This window comes from Urocitellus parryii, chromosome 7 (genome assembly GCF_045843805.1).
Source record: "Urocitellus parryii isolate mUroPar1 chromosome 7, mUroPar1.hap1, whole genome shotgun sequence".
In the NCBI taxonomy this organism is placed as follows: domain Eukaryota; kingdom Metazoa; phylum Chordata; class Mammalia; order Rodentia; family Sciuridae; genus Urocitellus; species Urocitellus parryii.
Window position 1 is genome coordinate 80,907,609 of NC_135537.1, and position 18,347 is coordinate 80,925,955.

The 18,347-nt window shown below is 36.2% G+C and overlaps 1 protein-coding gene across 1 annotated transcript in view; it reads left to right on the plus strand.

Moving 5' to 3' along the window:
* Prkdc (protein kinase, DNA-activated, catalytic subunit) overlaps nucleotides 1-18,347 on the plus strand; it is a 169,529-nt gene that overhangs the window by 62,270 nt on the left and 88,912 nt on the right. Inside the window, exons 35-40 of the mRNA XM_077800450.1 lie at nucleotides 36-191; nucleotides 1,122-1,325; nucleotides 7,616-7,801; nucleotides 8,175-8,279; nucleotides 9,164-9,331; nucleotides 11,372-11,499. Coding sequence (XP_077656576.1) covers nucleotides 36-191; nucleotides 1,122-1,325; nucleotides 7,616-7,801; nucleotides 8,175-8,279; nucleotides 9,164-9,331; nucleotides 11,372-11,499 — 947 coding nt within the window. The remainder of the gene's footprint in view (nucleotides 1-35; nucleotides 192-1,121; nucleotides 1,326-7,615; nucleotides 7,802-8,174; nucleotides 8,280-9,163; nucleotides 9,332-11,371; nucleotides 11,500-18,347) is intronic.

Sequence of the window (18,347 nt, forward strand, 5' to 3'; positions counted from 1 at the left end):
GTGTTTTTCTATTGAATATGTTAATTTTATTTTAGTCTATAGCCTCACATCATTCTGTTGGCACCAGACTTCTCTTCCTGGTTTATAAAGGGATTGCACCTGGAGAGGAACAGTGTCTGCCATCATTGGACCCTAGCTGTAAGCACCTGGCCAGTGAACTCCTGGAGTTGGCCTTTGCTTTTGGAGGACAGGTAGGAAAAACACTTATATGTTGTGCTTTCTTCATGATGGATGTGTGTAACTCACTAGCAGTGTGTCTCTAGGAAAAGTATAATTTAGGGAAGATCTTAGCTGGACGCTGGGCAGGTATTATAATTGATTTACAATGAACTTTCTTTATAAAGACTATTTTCTTAACACTTTTTTTTTAAAAAAAAAATAAAGGATCAATAGTTTTAAATTGAAGGTTTGTCATGTTTTCCAAAGAACTTTAGGCAAAGAACATTTTGTGACTATAACCTGTGACTTCTATCTTTGGTGGTTCTTAGGATAGATGGCTTGGGAAGGCCCTGGAAGAAAATCCCAGAAGCACCCAAGCAGCACAGCAAAAGTCTTTAAGGCTCTTTGAACTGAATGGGGCTAGTCTTAGTCTCCTGTAGCTGAAGTCTGCAGCTAATCCTGTGTGTTTGCTCCATTACATTTTCCATTGTCCCTATTCCCATTGCAGGGACTTCTTCCTTGATGCTTTGTCCTCTTGGTATAGAAAATTACATTTAAATTGTTTAACAATACTTGCCCTAAAAATACCATCCAAGCAGCAGCAAGATTTTCTAGAAATTTGGAAACAACATCATTCAGGGATTTTTTTTCCTAAAGTGAAACCTAGAAATGGAAGCTAGAGCTGGGGCTGGGGCTCAATGTGCAGAGTACTGACCTAGCATGTGTGAGGCACTGAGTTCTATCCTCAGCACCACATAAAAATAAACAAATAAAATAAAGGCATTCTGTCCATTTATAACTTCAAAAAAATTTAAAAAAAAATGGAAGCTAATTGAAATATGTACAAATAAAACTTTAACCCAGGCTTCACATATCAGATTCCCTTTAGAACTCTACCCTAGAATCTTTTCTGTAACATGAAGATAGGCCCTTGCAACGGTCTTCTTCTATCTTCCTCACAGTGTGAGCGCCTGGTGAGTCTGCTCCTGAACGAAGCGCTGCTGTTCATGCCATGCTTGGGTAACTCAGAGAAAAGCATCATTAGGTTCTCCCATGGGGAGTATTTCTATAGCTTGTTCTCAGAAACAATCAATGCTGAGCTGTTGAAAAATATAGACCTTGCTGTATCAGAGCTCATGAAATCATCAGTGAACAATCCCAAAATGGTAAGAAAACTTTTCTTTAAATATTTTCTTATGTAATTATGCTTATAAAACAGCCATATTTCTGAAATGATTTTTCAAAACAAGATAAGATTTCTTCCTGGAGGATTGAAAGTTTTTGTTAATGTTTCAAAAGAAAACCCACAAAAACAAAACACCATCTTTATCAATAGTTAATAAATGTAAATGGATTTTGGAACATTCATGATTTTTTTCATTCCCTCATGCCTCTAAAATTCCTAGGACTAATATCATAAGGCAAACTTTACAGTACAGGACTTTTGCCAAGATGTCATAATGAATCCAAGCCTTTGTCCCCGAGTAGCAAGCCCAGGCTATGGCTGCAGGGAGCCTACCTTGTCAGTGCAGGGGCCCACCAGGGTGTGCCAACCCGTTGCCTCAGGTGGCCTGCCCCCAGGCCAGGTGAGCAAATAGGAAAACAGAAATGGGGGCAGACCCAGATGGAAATAGCAGGAAAGTTAACTCAAGAGCTAACCAATAGCATTGATACTTTCCAAGATCTGATTAACATAAATCTGGACCAATAACATTGGTACTTTTTCAAAATCTCATTAGCATAAGTTTGGACCAATAGCATTGGCCTGAGAGCTGTATAAACCCCGGACTATCTCCCTCAAGCTGCAATCCCTCTTGCCCTGCGACAGCTCTTGTCTTCCCATTTTAATAAATCCTACTCTTTTACACTCTTTTTTGTCTATGGATTTCATCCTTCAAATTCATGAGACAAAAACCCAGAAAGAAGAATTAGTGGTGAACTGCTGGGGTCTGCTGTGACACCAGAAGGCATAGCCCACTTAAGAGCTGCAGCACATCTCTTGATAGTAGTGGAGAAGAATTTGGTTTTGCCAGTTACAGTCCTGGCAGTTATCCCTGTCTTGATTAGTTGCTAACATAAAATGGGCTTTCTTGACTGCTGAGGCCTGTGGCTTATGCAGTTCCCACATGCCAGCAGAAGCAGAGAAACTCTGATTTCAGCAATGGAGCTTTCACACCTAACCTACAAGGCTGTAACTGCCCTTGCTCCCATGAATTGATCTTCCACACTGCTAAAGGTTTTTCATGCCTTCAGTGCCAAGTCATTTCCTGCATATACTTGCTATATCTGTCTTTGCCTTTTCATATTGATTCTTCAGAGATCAATATTTAATAAATCTTTGACTTTGATTTGTTAAACTTCTGAAATTTTGAAATGTAACCTGCCTGTAGACAGAAAACATATTGGTAGGACAATTTTAAGGCGGAGGTTGCAATGTTGAACCCTCTTATTCCAAACAGTGCTTTCCTGTTGTCAAGGGATTATTTTGTGAGATGCTACTAGCATCTATCTATCTATCTATCTATTATTAATTAATTAATTTATTTATGTGTAGAGGATTGAACACAAAGCCTTATGCTTCCTAGGCAAATGATCTACCAGTGAACTATATCTCCAGCCATGAATTTGTATTCATTAAATTTAGAAATAAAATGATAGTGGATATATCAGGAAATTTAACATTTTGAGCTTTTAAACTGTTTAGGCTTCTGGTGAAAATGATGAATAAAACCATACATGTTTATCTTTGTTCCTTCCCTATCACACTAAATTAATAAAACAGGATTAAAAATAATAATAATAATGTTGTCTTGAAGGATACAGAGAAAAGACTTCCAGGGTGACAAAGGCTGTGAAGAGTTTTATTTATTTATTTTTTAAATGTAACTGGATGTGCTGACATTTGGAGCATAAATATTTACTATTGTTATATCTTCTTATTGGATTGTTCCCTTTACCAGGATTCAGTGGCCTTGTTTGTGTGTGTGTCTCTCTCTTTTTGGTACCAGTAATTGAACTCCAGGCCACTTAACCACTGAGACACATCCGTAGCACATAAATAAATAAAATAAATATTTTATTTAGAGACAGGGTTTCACTAAGTTGTATAGATCCTTGCTTAAATTGCTAAAGCTGACTTTGAACTCACTATCCTTCTGCCTCAGCCTCCCAAATTACTGGGATTACAGGTGTACAGATTATAGGTGTACACCATCACACCCAGCTCTTCTTTGTCTATTCTGATTAATTTTTGTTTGAAATCTGCTCTGTGAGTTATGAGAGTAGCTATTCCTGCTTGTTTTGAGGGTTGTATCCCTGGGATATTTTTTTTTTCATACTTTTACCTTCAGCTTGTGGGTGTCTTTACCTATAAAACAAGTCTTTTATAGACAACATATAGTTGTATCTTGTTCTTTGATCCATCCTGCTAATCTGTGTCTTTTAATTGGGCAGTTGAGACCATTAGCTTTCAGCATCAGTGTGGAAATGGTGTTTGTGGTTTCCTGTCATTTTCATGTTTTGTTATATTTAATACTGCCTTGCTTCTCATTTAGTGGATTACTCTTCTATTGATCTTTCTCTGTTTGGGAACTTTGCAATTTGTTTTTGAGTCCCCCTGTGTGCAGTTTATCTTTGAGTATTCTTTGTCCTGCTGGCTTGGTGATCATTAATTCTTTTAGTATTTTCTTGTTATGGAAAGTTTTAATTTCCCCCTCCATTTTGAAACTGAGCTTTGCTGAGTAAAGTAACCTTGGCTGGCAGTTGTTTTCTTTTAGAGCTTGAACTACTTCATTCCAGGCCCTTCTTGATCTTAGGGTCTGATTTGAGAAATCAGAAGTGAGACTTATAGGTTGACCTCTAAATGTGACCTGTTTCTCTCACAGCTTGTAGTATTTTTTCTTTTATTTTCTATGATAGGCATTTTGATTATGATATGTCAGTAGAGAGCTTCTAATTTGAGTAGGTCCATATTCTATGCAATCCAATCTGTTAGTGATACTTTCAAATGCATTTTTAATTTCTTTGATTGTGTCTTTCATTTCCAGGAGTTCTGATTGGTTTCTTTTCACTGTTTCTGTTTCTTTATTGAAATGGTCTTTCACCTTCTGCATTTGCTGTCAATTCATTACTTAGATCTTCCTTTAGTTTACTGAACATTTCAATAATCAATTTTTTATAATATTTCTCTGGGATTTTGACTATCAATATCAGTAGAGTCCTTTTTTGGGGGATTATGAATTTGGGGGAGAGATTTGTTTGCCTGTTTCCTCATATATTCTGAGGTCCTAGTCTTGTGCACTAATTGGGTTCCCCTTCCTCTTTTTTACTTGTATCCAATTATCTTATTTGTTCGGGGACTTTTCTCTGTTTTTGATGTATAAGTAGAGGTTCCAAGGGGTGGGAGTTGAGGTTCCTTTCTGATTATTCCTCCTTGCGTCCTTCTTATTGGTTTGGGTTTCTGTCTCCTCAGTTCTTTGAGTTGAAGTAACATTAGGGCTCAAGTAGGGGTATATTGTATGTAGGGTGGGATTCACTACTGCTTCGTTGAGATGTATTTCTCACCTGTAAGATCTCTACTCTGTGATCTTTCCAAGCCCTTTTAGAGGGAGCAAGAATCAGGAATGGAACTAATGTTAGCAACAAATATACAGCCTTAATATAATTGCCTGGTGTCTACTTTGACACCTATATAGGAATGGTGGGGTCAGCTTTTAACAATAATAACTACAATAAAAAACTGAACTAGATCAGGCATTTGACAGTAGGTGACTACTATGTTGTCTTATACTTTAATAATTACAACAGTTTGAATGGGGTAGGAGTTACATAGTCTGTATAATTTCTAATAATTAGTAGAATTACAGTTTCTTAAGAGAAAACAGGGTAGGCAAGAGAAAGTTTGAAGTGTTTGAAAAAGTGAGCAGAGGAGAGAAGTGGTAGGGAGCAGATGTCAGCTGTAAAGAAGGGATCATAAGTTAACTGAACATATTGAAAAAAAGAGAAGAGGAGGGAATAGGAGGTTTTGGCTGTTACTGGGGGAAGAGAGTGAAGAAGGGGAGCTAGGATGTAGGTGTAAAAGAACCAGCCTGGAATTCCAGCAGCTTGGGAGGCTGAGGCAGGAGTATCACGAGTTCAGAGCCAGCCTCGGCAACTTAGTGAGGCCCTGTTTCAAAATCAAAAACATAAAAAGTGACTCAGTGGTTAAGTTCAATCTCCAGTACCAAAAAAAGAGAATAAGCCAATGTGAAATTAAAACAACACAAATTCTTGTATAATCGTAACATACCTAAGTTTAATGAAAACTAAATAATGAATATATTCAAGACAGAGAGCTATCAATATAAGTAAAAGTTATTAGTGTATGTGTGTGTGTGTGTGTGTGTGTACATATAAATATATACTCAAACAGTTATTTGTACAGTGAGAGCATATAATGCTCTCACATATACAAAAAATCATACATAATGAAAAGGAAAAAAGTGAAGAGTAATACAGCATGGTAAAATGATGTTTGAAAAAATCGAAAAAATGTTAAAATATAATAAAGCTAAAAACTGGGAATATGGAGTAAAAAAGAAAATCTTAATGAGAGATAAAAGGCTTGCTTATTTCCACTGTGGGAGTTAAATCTGCTGGTAGGAATGGATTTTCAGACTTTATTTTTTTGGCTCTGTATTTTTGGTCAATGTCCTTGTGCCCCTCATGTAGCTGCTAGCAGGGTGTAGTAGCTCTCAGCTTCTAATCTCCCAGTGTTGGGTGGGATTGATTGGCAAGTGCTGATGAATAGTGCAGTCTGGGTATCTGCCCTGGAGTGCCACACTCCTGGGGGCCTCACCAACACCCCCCCACACACCGGAATCCTTTCACCCCTGCAGACTGCTTTGAATTTTCTTTCACTGAGGTGCTTACCTCATCAACTGTGCCCATTAAAATCTGCCTTTTTCTGTAAACCCAGGTTTTTCCTAAGTCAGTTTTCTTTATTTTTTAATTTCTTCATTTGCTGGCCACACATTTCTTTGTGCACATTCCTTGCTCTGTTCTGATGGCAACCAGAGCTGATGTGTATCTAAGGTATTGTTTTAATTTGTAAATGGACACAGTACCTTTATTTTATATTTATTTTTATGTTGTGCTGATGATTGAACCCAGTGCCTCACGCATGTGCTGGGTAAGTGCTCTATCCCTGAGCTACAACCCCAGCCTCTAAGGTATTATTTCTTACGCCGAAGTTACTGACGTTCTGTTCCTATGTGAATTTTTATTTTATTTCTTTAACTACAGTTCAGTATTGGGTTTAAATGACATTCCTTTTTTTTACTCGTTGCCTTCCTATTGTGTAAGTCTGGTGCCGAGAGACTGCTCAGCTGTGCTTCCTTTCTCTACTCTGTCATCTTCCCTCTCCTGTTGTTTTTATTTTGAGACAGGGTTTTGCTAAGATTTTGAGCATCTCAGTAAGTTGCTGAGGCTTGCCTGAACCTGGCAATTCTCCTGTGTCAGCCTCCTGAGTCCCTGGAATTACAGACGTGGGCCACCATGCCTGGCCAATAGCTGTTCTATGACAGCAGCAGGAGGGTGGGATGACCAGTGTGCTGGGCAGAGGATGGAAGAGAGTCTGAGGAGGGAGGCCTGGTGCAAAGTCAGCCTCCAGTCATCAGAGCCCAGTCCTGCTACCAGGAAGAAGACTGAAGGTGATGATTTCTAGGGACATGAGTATCTTGGCCCAGGATTCTGCGTAATTGAGTGTAAAGATTCCATCATGAAAACAGACAAAGTTGAAAGCTTACCCAAATTCTAGTCCTAGAGGCAGGCACTTCATCCTCACCTTCCAATTTGAGTCTGGGATACTGTCAACTAGGTGCTTACCCTCAGAATATTGTGACAGGCCTAGGAGAAAATAAAGATTCAGTTGTCATTGCCAACTAGTGACAATGGTGACCCTCATAGCATGTGATCTCTGCCCCTGCACAGCACTTCCAGTCAATTCTTAAACGTGAGCCAATAGCTAAGAAGCCAAGACCTGGAGAGAATGATACTAAAGTGCAGCAGGAAAAAAGCAATGTGTAGCAGTTCTTTAGTGATGGAAATGTAAAAAGAAGGAAAAACCTCCATGAGATAAGAGAAGATACAATGTTCCTGAAACAAGCATTGCTACTGAAAAAGAAAAGAGCTCCTTCCTCTTCCAACTGGAGTTGGATCAAAAATGGCCCAAACTAAGAGCACCAAGAGTGGCAGGAGGAGCACAGTGACATCAATAAGGCCATGCTCTTCTTTATGTGGGAAAGAATTTATGTAGTAAAATACTGTTTGCAAATTAAAAGGGTTTGAAGTAAACATCTGTTAAAGAAATAGCGTTTCTGTTGCCTAAGAATAGCTTTGAAATGAAAGTGAATTTTGTTTAATATCTGTTATTCTCAATACTGAGAATTTTTCCTCATTCATTACAAAATTATTTCAGGTGAGTGCTGTTTTGAATGGTATGTTAGATCAGAGCTTTAGGGATCGAGCCGTTCAGAAACACCAAGGACTGAAGCTTGCGACTACAATTCTGCAGAACTGGAGGAAGTGTGATTCATGGTGGGCCAAGGATTCTGCTCCAGAAAGTAAAATGGCGGTACTGGCCTTACTGACAAAAGTTTTACAGGTATTTCTGTTTTGCGTTTTGAAAATCATAAGGCTGTTTCTTTAAAAATTTAATGGAAGTAGCTTTAAAGGCTCATTGGTTTGATCAATAAAAATCATTGGGGAGGGGTAATTACTGATTACATTTTTTTACTTTTTCCATTATTTTATATCGTTATTTATTATGTTATCATTTCTTGTATTATCTTTTTGTTGTACCTTTACATACTTTAGCAGATAACATTAAAATATTTCAAAATAAGATTGTTGAGGTATTGTTGAAGCCCAAGAACAGATTCGCAGTTTATTTCTGAAATTTAAGCATTTGGAAAATGAGTTAAAGAAAATAGAGATATAAAAAGAAATGTGTCATATTTTTCTTTTCCTTCTTTTAGATTGATTCATCTGTCTCTTTTAATACAAATCATAACTCATTCCCTGAAGTCTTTACAACATATACTAGTCTCCTTGCTGATTCAGAGTTGGGTCTGCACTTGAAGGTAAATGACTGGAAAATATTTTTTCCCAGATTATATTCTTTTTTCAGACTTTTATATTTTTGCATATTTATCGTGCTTTCTGTTTTTTGTGGAAAATTTCAAACATCCAAAAATAGACTAGCACAGTAAGTCCCTATGTACTTATCATCAGTTTTATTAACCCAGTTTGTGGGGCAGGTTTGTTCCAACTATGCAGCCCTTTTCCTCTTGAAGGACACTCCCAGGATTTGGTACATTTAATCTGCATGTGCTTCAGTATGTGTCTCCAAGAAATGAGAGCATTTCTTTTAAACTATAATCATGAAGATTGTCATACTTAGGAGAATTTACATTTGTCTTTGCACATATGATTTAAATTAGCTTTTTAGATTTGCTATATTTATTACTTAGTCTTTTTTACCATTAAATATAACAAAATCTCAATTTGGGGGGTCAAGAATTTAATAAATACTGTAATTTTAAGGTTGCTAATTTTAAAGTTTTATAATGTTTTAAGCTCTAAAATGAAGCTCAGTATGAGGTACTAAGGTAGTTATGCAGTGGGTAAGTTATAAATTACCTCAGAGGTCATTTTTTTCCATTTGAAACTCATCTATTACATTTCTGTTAGGGTTTTTATTTGTAGAAGGATAAACGCCTCCAGAACCAGCACACAGTATTTTATTTATGTGTATGCATATAGCTCTAAGTCATCCCACTCATCTCTGGAGTGGAAGTCAAGGTACAGAATTGCATTCATGTTGGTTTTCAATGTAATCCAGAAGTTACTCCGAAGTCATTCTTGAATCCACATAGTGCTTTATTTAGAAAGCAGTATTTTTGTTTAATCTGTAGGATTTGTAAATCACAGTTAGCATGACACATATGTCTATGTTTTTCCACAGGGCCAAGCTGTAATTCTTCTTCCATTCTTTACCAGCCTGACTGGAGACAGTCTGGAGGACCTTAAGCATGTTCTAGAAATGCTCATTGTTTCTAATTTCCCCATGAACTCTAATGAATTTCCGCCGGGAACTCTGAGGTACAATAATTATGTGGATTGCATGAAAAAGGTTAGTATTAGTAGTACCAAAATTTAAACATTTTTATTTTTTTTAATTTCTTGATGAAAAGAAGTAAGTGAAATATTCAGAATTAGAGAATTCTTTAAGAATTCATTTTAATCCATTTCCTGGCTGGCTGCACAGGCAGGTAAATAGCTGAATCCACTGTAATTTATTTTCCCCTCACTATTAAATTGTGAAATATTTAATGCATAAAAGCGGAATGTGTAATGATATGTAAATTATGAGCAATAATACCAAAAGAAGCTAAGAAATATTCTCCCACTGGGCCTGAGTTGGACTTAAGGATATTCTTTGTAAAGAATGCCATGGAGGGAAGGCTGCTGTAGGGTTCAGGACTGGTTGTAAAAGGCACCACAACTTCCTCTAGACTCCACACTTCTTTGGTTCTCTTGTCCAATGGGTGGGAAGTTGATTTGTGAGTTTATCTCCCACCTTTCCTATTCTTTGCCAGAAATAAAAGTATCCTTTAGTGCTCTACTCATGCTTTATTTTGTTACTGGTTCTACAATTCAAAGAGGGAGAAAGGACCTCGGCTTTGGGGTCACAAATTGATGACACCAAGACATTCCATTTTTGAAAGAACCAGAGACCTTTTTTTGGATATTTTCCCCTATTTGTTTGACTTGTCTATTTATCCTTTATTTTCTTCTAAATGAAAAGGTAGATTTAAAGCTTAGTCAGGAGATTCAGGTTAACCTTCTTGGCAACAGTAGCACAGCAAGTGGCAAATGATATTAGTTGCCTCATGATAGTGACCTCAGTCTGGTTATGTTGGTATTATGTAAATATTCTGTTCTCCAATAATCTGTTATTTCATGATTTTAGCATTCACAAAGATTCTAAATTGATCCTTAGTATTTTTTTAAATGTAAATGTAAATGCAATACAAAAAAAAAAAAATGAACATGAATGAATAAAGAAAGCTTCTCCAAAAAAAAAAAAAAAAAAAAAAAGATACAAACCAGGGGTGTGGTGACAACAGGTTCAAGGCCAGACTGAGAAATGAGACAACTATATCTCAAAATAAATAAGTGATCAAACTGCTTTGGGCTGGGGTGTAGCCCAGTGGTAGAATGTTTTTCTAACTTGTATGAGGTCCTGGTTCAGTCCCCAGCACTCACACCGCCCCCACTCCCCCTCACAAAAAGAAAAAAAAAAAGATGCAGACCAACAGGAAAATGGAGGTCAGAGGGAATGGAGTCAACCAAAGGAGGGAAGAAGAAAGAATGTGTAAGAATAGATTGAGAAATGAAGGAAGGCACTGTGTCCATGAAATAGGAAACACGGGGGCTGTGGAAATTAAATATGTAAAAGCAAAACTTAAATTAAAACTTTCCTGTTATCTTATGAAGATAAAATTGAGAGTTTTGCCTAGAAAGTGGAACAAACAGACATTGAGACAGAGAATGGGAGCCTGAAGAAGGACCTCTGCCCTGTAATAAGAATGGTGGGGAAAGCTGGGCTTGGTGGTGCCCACCTGTAATCCCAGTGGCTCTGGAGGCTGAGGCAGGAAGATTGCAAGTTCAAAGCTAGCCTCAGCAACTTGTTGAGGCCCTAAGCAACTCAGCAAGACCCTGTCTCTAAATAAAATATAAAAAATGGCAGGGGATATGGCTCAGTGTTAAGTGCCCCTGTGTTTAATCCCTGATACCAAAATAACAGTAACAATAATGATATTTCAAGAAGTGTGGGGAAAATAAATGTGTTTCTTGAGTAAGAGGACCAATAGTGCCTGCCTAGTGAGAGCAGAAGATTCTGGTGAGGGCACACCCCATGGAATTTCAGAACCTCTGGAAAAAGAAAGGAAAAACATCTGCAAAACCTAAAAAGAATAAAAACTCTACTACTTAATGAACATTGTCATAATCCAGGCATTCACTGTTTCCGGAAAAAATAATGATAAAAATCTTAACATTTTAAAATTATGTATGAAATTTTGTTCTGTTTTCTATTTTTAAATTAGAACAATTAAAATCAAAATAAAACCCTACAAAATTTTAATGATCCTAATATTTTTTTTTCTAGTTTCTAGATGCATTGGAATTATCCCAAAGCCCTATATTGTTACAGTTGATGACAGATATTCTTTGTCGAGAACAGCAGCATGTTATGGAAGAATTATTTCAAGCTACTTTCAAAAGGATTGCCAGAAGGTAAGTCATCCTAGTCAGGAATCCCAGGATTCATACACATGTTATTTTTGGAGGTAACTATCTTCTCTGTTAAAAAAATAAAAAATAAAAAAAATTGAGTGGCATTTGCACTCAACTCTCAAAACTCTATTCTGTCTTACTTTGTTTTCTTCAAAATGAACTTTTTATTGTGAAACTTTTCAAACATACTCAGAGCTAGAACACAAATGAGGCTCCAGATGGAAGAAATGTCAGCATTTTCCTGTTTCATTTTCCCCTTTGTCTTTTCTCTTTGTATGTTATTCTGGTTAAAAGCAAATCTCTGATGCCTTGTTATTTTACCTCTACAGCCTTCTGTTTGTATCTCCAAAAAGTGCTGTTTTCTTGAATAACTTTAGTTTCATTATCAACTGAACAAAATTATCAGTAATTTCATATTCTGATTTTCCCAAGAGTCTCAAGTGCTCTCGCATGTTGGATAATGGAATTTTGATCAAGACAAGGCTCATTCATGGCATGTCTCATGAGTCTGCCTTAATTTAGAGCTTTCTCTCATATTCATTCATTTTTCTTTGGTTATTGAAGAAGCCTGCACTTGTTCTGTACAGTATTTCAATTCTGGGTTTATCTGATTTTTTTTTTGCTTGTCCTTTTCACTTAAGTTGTCCCTCCAATACTTGTGTTCCTATAAACTGAAAGTTATATGTAAAAGCTCAATTAGATTCAGATTCATTTCTTTTATGTATAATTTAAATTTGTCTCAGTATTGCAAAGTTTAACATTCAGAAATCAATTGACATCTTATTAAAAGAATAAGAAAAAAATTTTATTATCTTAACATATGTCTAGGTATCACTTAATAAAATTCAACCTCCATTAATAACAAATATAGAAGATCAAGGGTTTTCCTTGATCTTCAAATAAAAGAAAAACTGATATTTACTAAACAGTGTGTTCACCCTTATGCCTCTCTCAACCTTGTATTAGTGGTGCTCTTATGCAATAGAAATAAAACAAGGAAAAGAGATAGAATGTTTAATGATCAGAAAATAAAAAATAAATAATGCTAAGCGAAGCAAGCCAATCCCAAAAAACCAAAGCTGAAGGTTTTCTTTGATATAAGAATGCTGACTCATAACTGTGATTGGGGGGATGGAGAGCATGGGATGCATGGAGGAACTTTAGATAGGGAAAAAGGGAGGGAAGGGAAGGGAGGGGGCAAAGGGGTAGGAATGATGGTGGAATGAGTTAGGCATCATTATCCTAAGTACATGTATAAGACATGAATTGTGTGAAAATACTTTGTGTACAATCAGTGTCTTGAAAAATTGTGTTCTATATGAGTAATATGAAATGAATTGCATTCTGCCATCATGTATAACAAATTAGAATAAATAAAAATAAATAAAATTAAAAAATATTTTTAAATGACAGGTTTAATTTTTGACAAGACTGCATGTAGTAGATGTTCAATGTTTCATATTCATGGCATTAGGAGACACCTAGTATCTGGTTGTCCTACTTTTAGTGATGCCAAGATTGACCAGCCCTGTTTTCAGAGCATTTCCCTAATGGTTTTAGCATCAATTTCTGTTAGTTGCCCTGAATCAGTTATTTAATTAGGAGTTGCAAATAGCCATTTTTCCAATTCTTTTTTCCCTTCTCAGTTTAGCACCATTACATTGTGATGGTGAACTTATCCTTGTTAATAGGACAGTATGGGTGCCTAAAATATAACTTACTACTTTAGAAAAATACAGTGAGAAAGATGGGACATATTTGATTTTCAGATTAAGAGCTTGATGCCATGGCTACTTCAAGTTGTAAACTTCAATGAATTTTTTAAAAAGTGGCATTTATCTATACTGAATTTTTCTCCTATCCAAGTACTAACGAGGCCTGACCCTGCTTAGCTTCCAAGATCAGACGAGATTGGATGCGTTCAGGGTGGTATGGCTGTAGATTATATTGAATTTATAAATATCCATGTAAATTTATTTCAGTTATATTTTAAATATCATAGAATTAACTCATTTTAAGGATACAGTTTAGTAATCTTTAAGAACTTTTCCAAACTTTAGGATGGTACAATCATTACATTACTGTGGAACTTTTAAAATTGTCCTTTTAGTACTGGGGATAGAACCTAGGAAATCTACCAGTAAGCTATATCTCTAACCCTTTTTGGTTTTTGAGACAGGATCTTGTTAAATTGCTGAGCCTGATCTCAAACTTGCAATATTTCTGCCTTAGCCTCCTAAGTCACTAGGATTACAAATGTGCCACTACCACACCCAGCACATGGCAACATTTTATGTTCTAATGAACTCCTGTGTGAACTTCAACAATTGACTCCCATTCCCAGCCCCAGCCCAAGCAACTGTTAACCTACTTTCTGTCTTTATAAATTTGCCTTTTTGAAACATTTCATAGAAATGGAATCATGTAATCTCTTATGTCTGGTTTCTTTGTTCAGCATAAAATTTTTGAGGTTCATCCATTGACATTAAAAAAATCATAATTAGTGAACATTATGCACAACAGCAGAATACAGCACTCATTTTGCATATACACAGAACATTCTTCAGTATAGACTATATGCTAAGCTGTGAAGCAAGTCTTAATAAATTTGAAAAGATTAAAAGCATCCGAAGTATGGTCTCTGGCCACAATGACGTTAAATTAGAAATCAAAAGCAGAAGGAAATTTGGAGAAACTGAAAATATTTCTGAATAACCAGCTAATTAATAGCACATTTCTAAATAATCCTGAGTTAAAGAAGAAACTGCAAGGGAAGTCAGATAGGATGTTGATTGAAGTAAAATAAGATGTGTAAGTTGCAGCTAAAATAGTAGATAGAGGTAAAGTTATACCTTTTAATGCCTGTTTTGGAAAATAAGAAAGATCTCAAGTCAATAGTGTTAATTTTTTTACCTTGAAATGTAGAAAAAGTAAACTAAACCAATGGCAAGCTGAAGGAAGTGAATAATAAAGATTAGAATGAAAATTAATGAAATGGGTACCTGGAAAATGGTGAAGAAAAATCAATGAAACCAAAAATTGTTTTTTTCAAAATGTAAATGACGTTGAGAAACTGTGAGTTAGACAAAACTAAAGGGAAAAATAATAGTTTGTGATAATCTAGAATAAAAGAGGAGGCCTAAACTACTAACCTCTCCAAAACTAGAAAGATTATAATACAATATTATTCACAGCCTTATGCCAAAAAATTTAGCAATTTAATTGAAACAGACAAATTCTTAGAGTCACTAGTTACCAAAACTGACTCAAGAAGAAATTAAAAAATCTGAATGTCCCTCTACCAAGTAAATAAATTAGTAATTAAAAATATTTTCACAAAAGAAAACTAAGACCCAACATTCACTAGTGAATTTTATCAAATACTTAATGAGGAAATCCTACTAATAGTTTATGAATTTTTCAGAAAATAGAGGAAGGAGGAACATGTTTTGGCTCCTTCTAAGAGGCTTATAGCACCCTGATACCAAAACCATAAAAAGACAACACAAGAAAATAATAGAACAGTGTCTCTTATGAACATAGACATAAAAATCCTCAAAAATGCCTTGGCAAGCTGAATCTAACAACGTGTAAAAAAGATATCAGGGACTGGGGCTATAGCTCAGCGGTAGAGTGCTTGCCTAGCACGTATGAGGCCCTGGATTTTATCCTCAGCACCACGTACAAATGAATAAATAGAATAAAAGTATTAAAAATTAATATATATATATGTATATCTCATAACAAACTGGAATTTATTATAGGGGTACAAAGCTGGATTAACCTCTGGAAATTGATTAATGTCATAAACCATATTGCTAGAATAAGGTGTCAAAACCACATTATTATTTCTGTAGATACAGAAAAATTTTTTGACCAGATGTTGCACCCACTCGTGACAAAATTGAAAAAGGTCATCTATGCAAAACCAACAGTGAATAAAATATTTAATAGTGAAATCCTGAATGCTTTCCTCTTAAGAGTGGGGACAAGGCAATAGTGTGTGCCCTTTCTGCTTTATTCAACATAATACTAGAGTTTCTAGTCAGTGCACTCAAGCAAGAAAAAGCAATATAAGGCAACCAAATATTTTATTATTAAAACTTTTCTTGTTTTATCTTAATTCTCTTTTTCTGTTTATGAGATTTTTAAGGTTTTATCCTTTTTTACTTTCCCCTATTTTTATCTCCCTTTCAAATTTAACGTAGGATTTAAATTAAACATCTTGTTCTCTTATTCCCTTACAATGTAGATCTTACTGTTTTTTCTTTTTTTTTTTTTTATTGGTCGTTCATAACATTACATAGTTCTTAATACATCATATTACACGGTTTGATTCAAGTGGATTATGAACTCCCGCTTTTACCCCATATACAAATTGCTGTATCACATCAGTTTCCCTTCCATTGATTGACATATTGCCTTTCTAGTGTCTGATGTATTCTGCTGTCTGTCCTATTCTCTACTATCCCCCCTCCCCTCCCCTTTTCTCTCTCTACCCTTTCTACTGTAAATCATTTCTTCCATTTGTATTATCTTGTCTTGCCCCTCCTTTCCTCTTATATGACATTTTGTATAAGCCTGAGGATCGCCTTCCATTTCCATGCAATTTCCCTTCTCACTCCCTTTCCCTCCCACCTCTCATCCCTGTTTAATGTAAATCTTCTTCTCAAGCTCTTCTTCCCTACCCTGTCCTTGTTTACTCCCCTTATATCAAAGGAGTCATTTGGTATTTGTTTTTTAAAGATTGACTAGCTTCAATTAGCATAATCTGCTCTAATGCCATCCATTTCCCTCCAAATTCTATGATTTTGTCATTTTTTAACGCAGAGTAATACTCCATAGTATATAAATGCCACATTTTTTTTATCCATTCATCTATTGAAGGGCATCTAGGCTGGTTCCACAGTCTTGCTATCGTGAATTGAGCTGCTATGAACATCGATGTAGCAGTGTCCCTGCAGCATGCTCTTGTTAGGGCTTTAGGGAATAGACCGAGAAGGGGAATAGCTGGGTCAAATGGTGGTTCCATTCCCAGCTTTCCGAGAAATCTCCATACTGCTTTCCAGATTGGCTGCACCAATTTGCAGTCCCACCAGCAATGAACAAGAGTGCCCTTTTCCCCGCATCCTCTCCAGCACTTATTGTTGTTTGACTTCCTAATGGCTGCCAGTCTTACTGGAGTGAGATGGTATCTTAGGGTAGTTTTGATTTGCATTTCTCTGACTGCTAGCGATGGTGAGCATTTTTTCATGTACTTGTTGATTGATTGTATGTCCTCCTCTGAGAAGTGTCTGTTCAGGTCCTTGGCCCATTTATTGATTGGGTTATTTGTTATCTTATTGTCTAATTTTTTGAGTTCTTTGTATATTCTGGTTATTAGGGCTCTATCTGAAGTGTGTGGAGTAAAGATTTGTTCCCAGGATGTAGGCTCCCTGTTTATCTCTCTTATTGTTTCTTTTGCTGAGAAAAAACTTTTTAGTTTGAGTAAGTCCCATTTGTTGATTCTATTTGTTAACTCTAGCGCTATGGGTGTCCTATTGAGGAATTTGGAGCCCGATCCCACAGCGTGTAGATCATAACCAACTTTTTCTTCTATCAGATGCCGTGTCTCTGATTTAATATCAAGCTCCTTGATCCATTTTGAGTTAACTTTTGTGCACGGCGAGAGATAGGGATTCAGATTCATTTTGGTGCAAATGGATTTCCAGTTTTCCCAGCACCATTTGTTGAAGATGCTATCCTTCCTCCATTGCATGCTTTTAGCCCCTTTATCAAAAATAAGATAGTTGTAGTTTTGTGGATTGGTTACTGTGTCCTCTATTCTGTACCATTGGTCCACCCGCCTGTTTTGGTACCAGTACCATGCTGTTTTTGTTACTATTGCTCTGTAGTATAGTTTGAAGTCTGGTATCGCTATACCGCCTGATTCACACTTCCTGCTTAGTATTGTTTTTGCTATTCTGGGTCTTTTATTATTCCATATGAATTTCATGATTCTTTTATCGATTTCTACAAGATATGCTGTTGGGATTTTGATTGGCATTGCATTGAACTTATATAGGACTTTTGGTAATATCGCCATTTTGATGATGTTAGTTCTGCCTATCCATGAGCAGGGTATATTTTTCCATCTTCTAAGGTCTTCTTCTATGTCTTTCTTTAGGGTTCTGTAATTTTCATTGTATAAATCTTTCACCTCTTTTGTTAGGTTGATTCCCAAGTATTTTATTTTTGGGGGGGATATTGTGAATGGAGTAGTTGTCCTCATTTCTGTTTCAGAGGATTTGTCGCTGATATACAGGAATGCCTTTGATTTATGCGTGTTGATCTTATATCCTGCCACTTTGCTGAATTCATTTATTAGCTCTAATAGCATCTTTGTAGACCCTTTTGGGTCTGCTAGGTATAGAATCATATCATCTGCAAATAGTGATAATTTAAGTTCTTCTTTTCCTATTTTTATGCCTTTAATTTCTTTCGTCTGCCTAATTGCTCTGGCTAGTGTTTCGAGGACTATGTTGAACAGAAGTGGTGAGAGAGGGCATGCCTGTCTTGTATCAGATCTTAGAGGGAATGCCTTCAATTTTTCTCCATTCAGAATGATGCTGGCCTGTGGCTTATCATAGATTGCTTTTACAATGTTGAGGTATGATCCAGTTATCCCTAATTTTTCTAGAGTTTTGAACATAAAAGGATGCTGTACTTTGTCGAAAGCTTTTTCTGCATCTATCGAGATGATCATATGGTTCTTATTTTTAAGTCTATTGATGTGGTGGATAACATTTATTGATTTCCGTATATTGAACCAACCTTGCATACCAGGGATGAATCCTACTTGATCATGG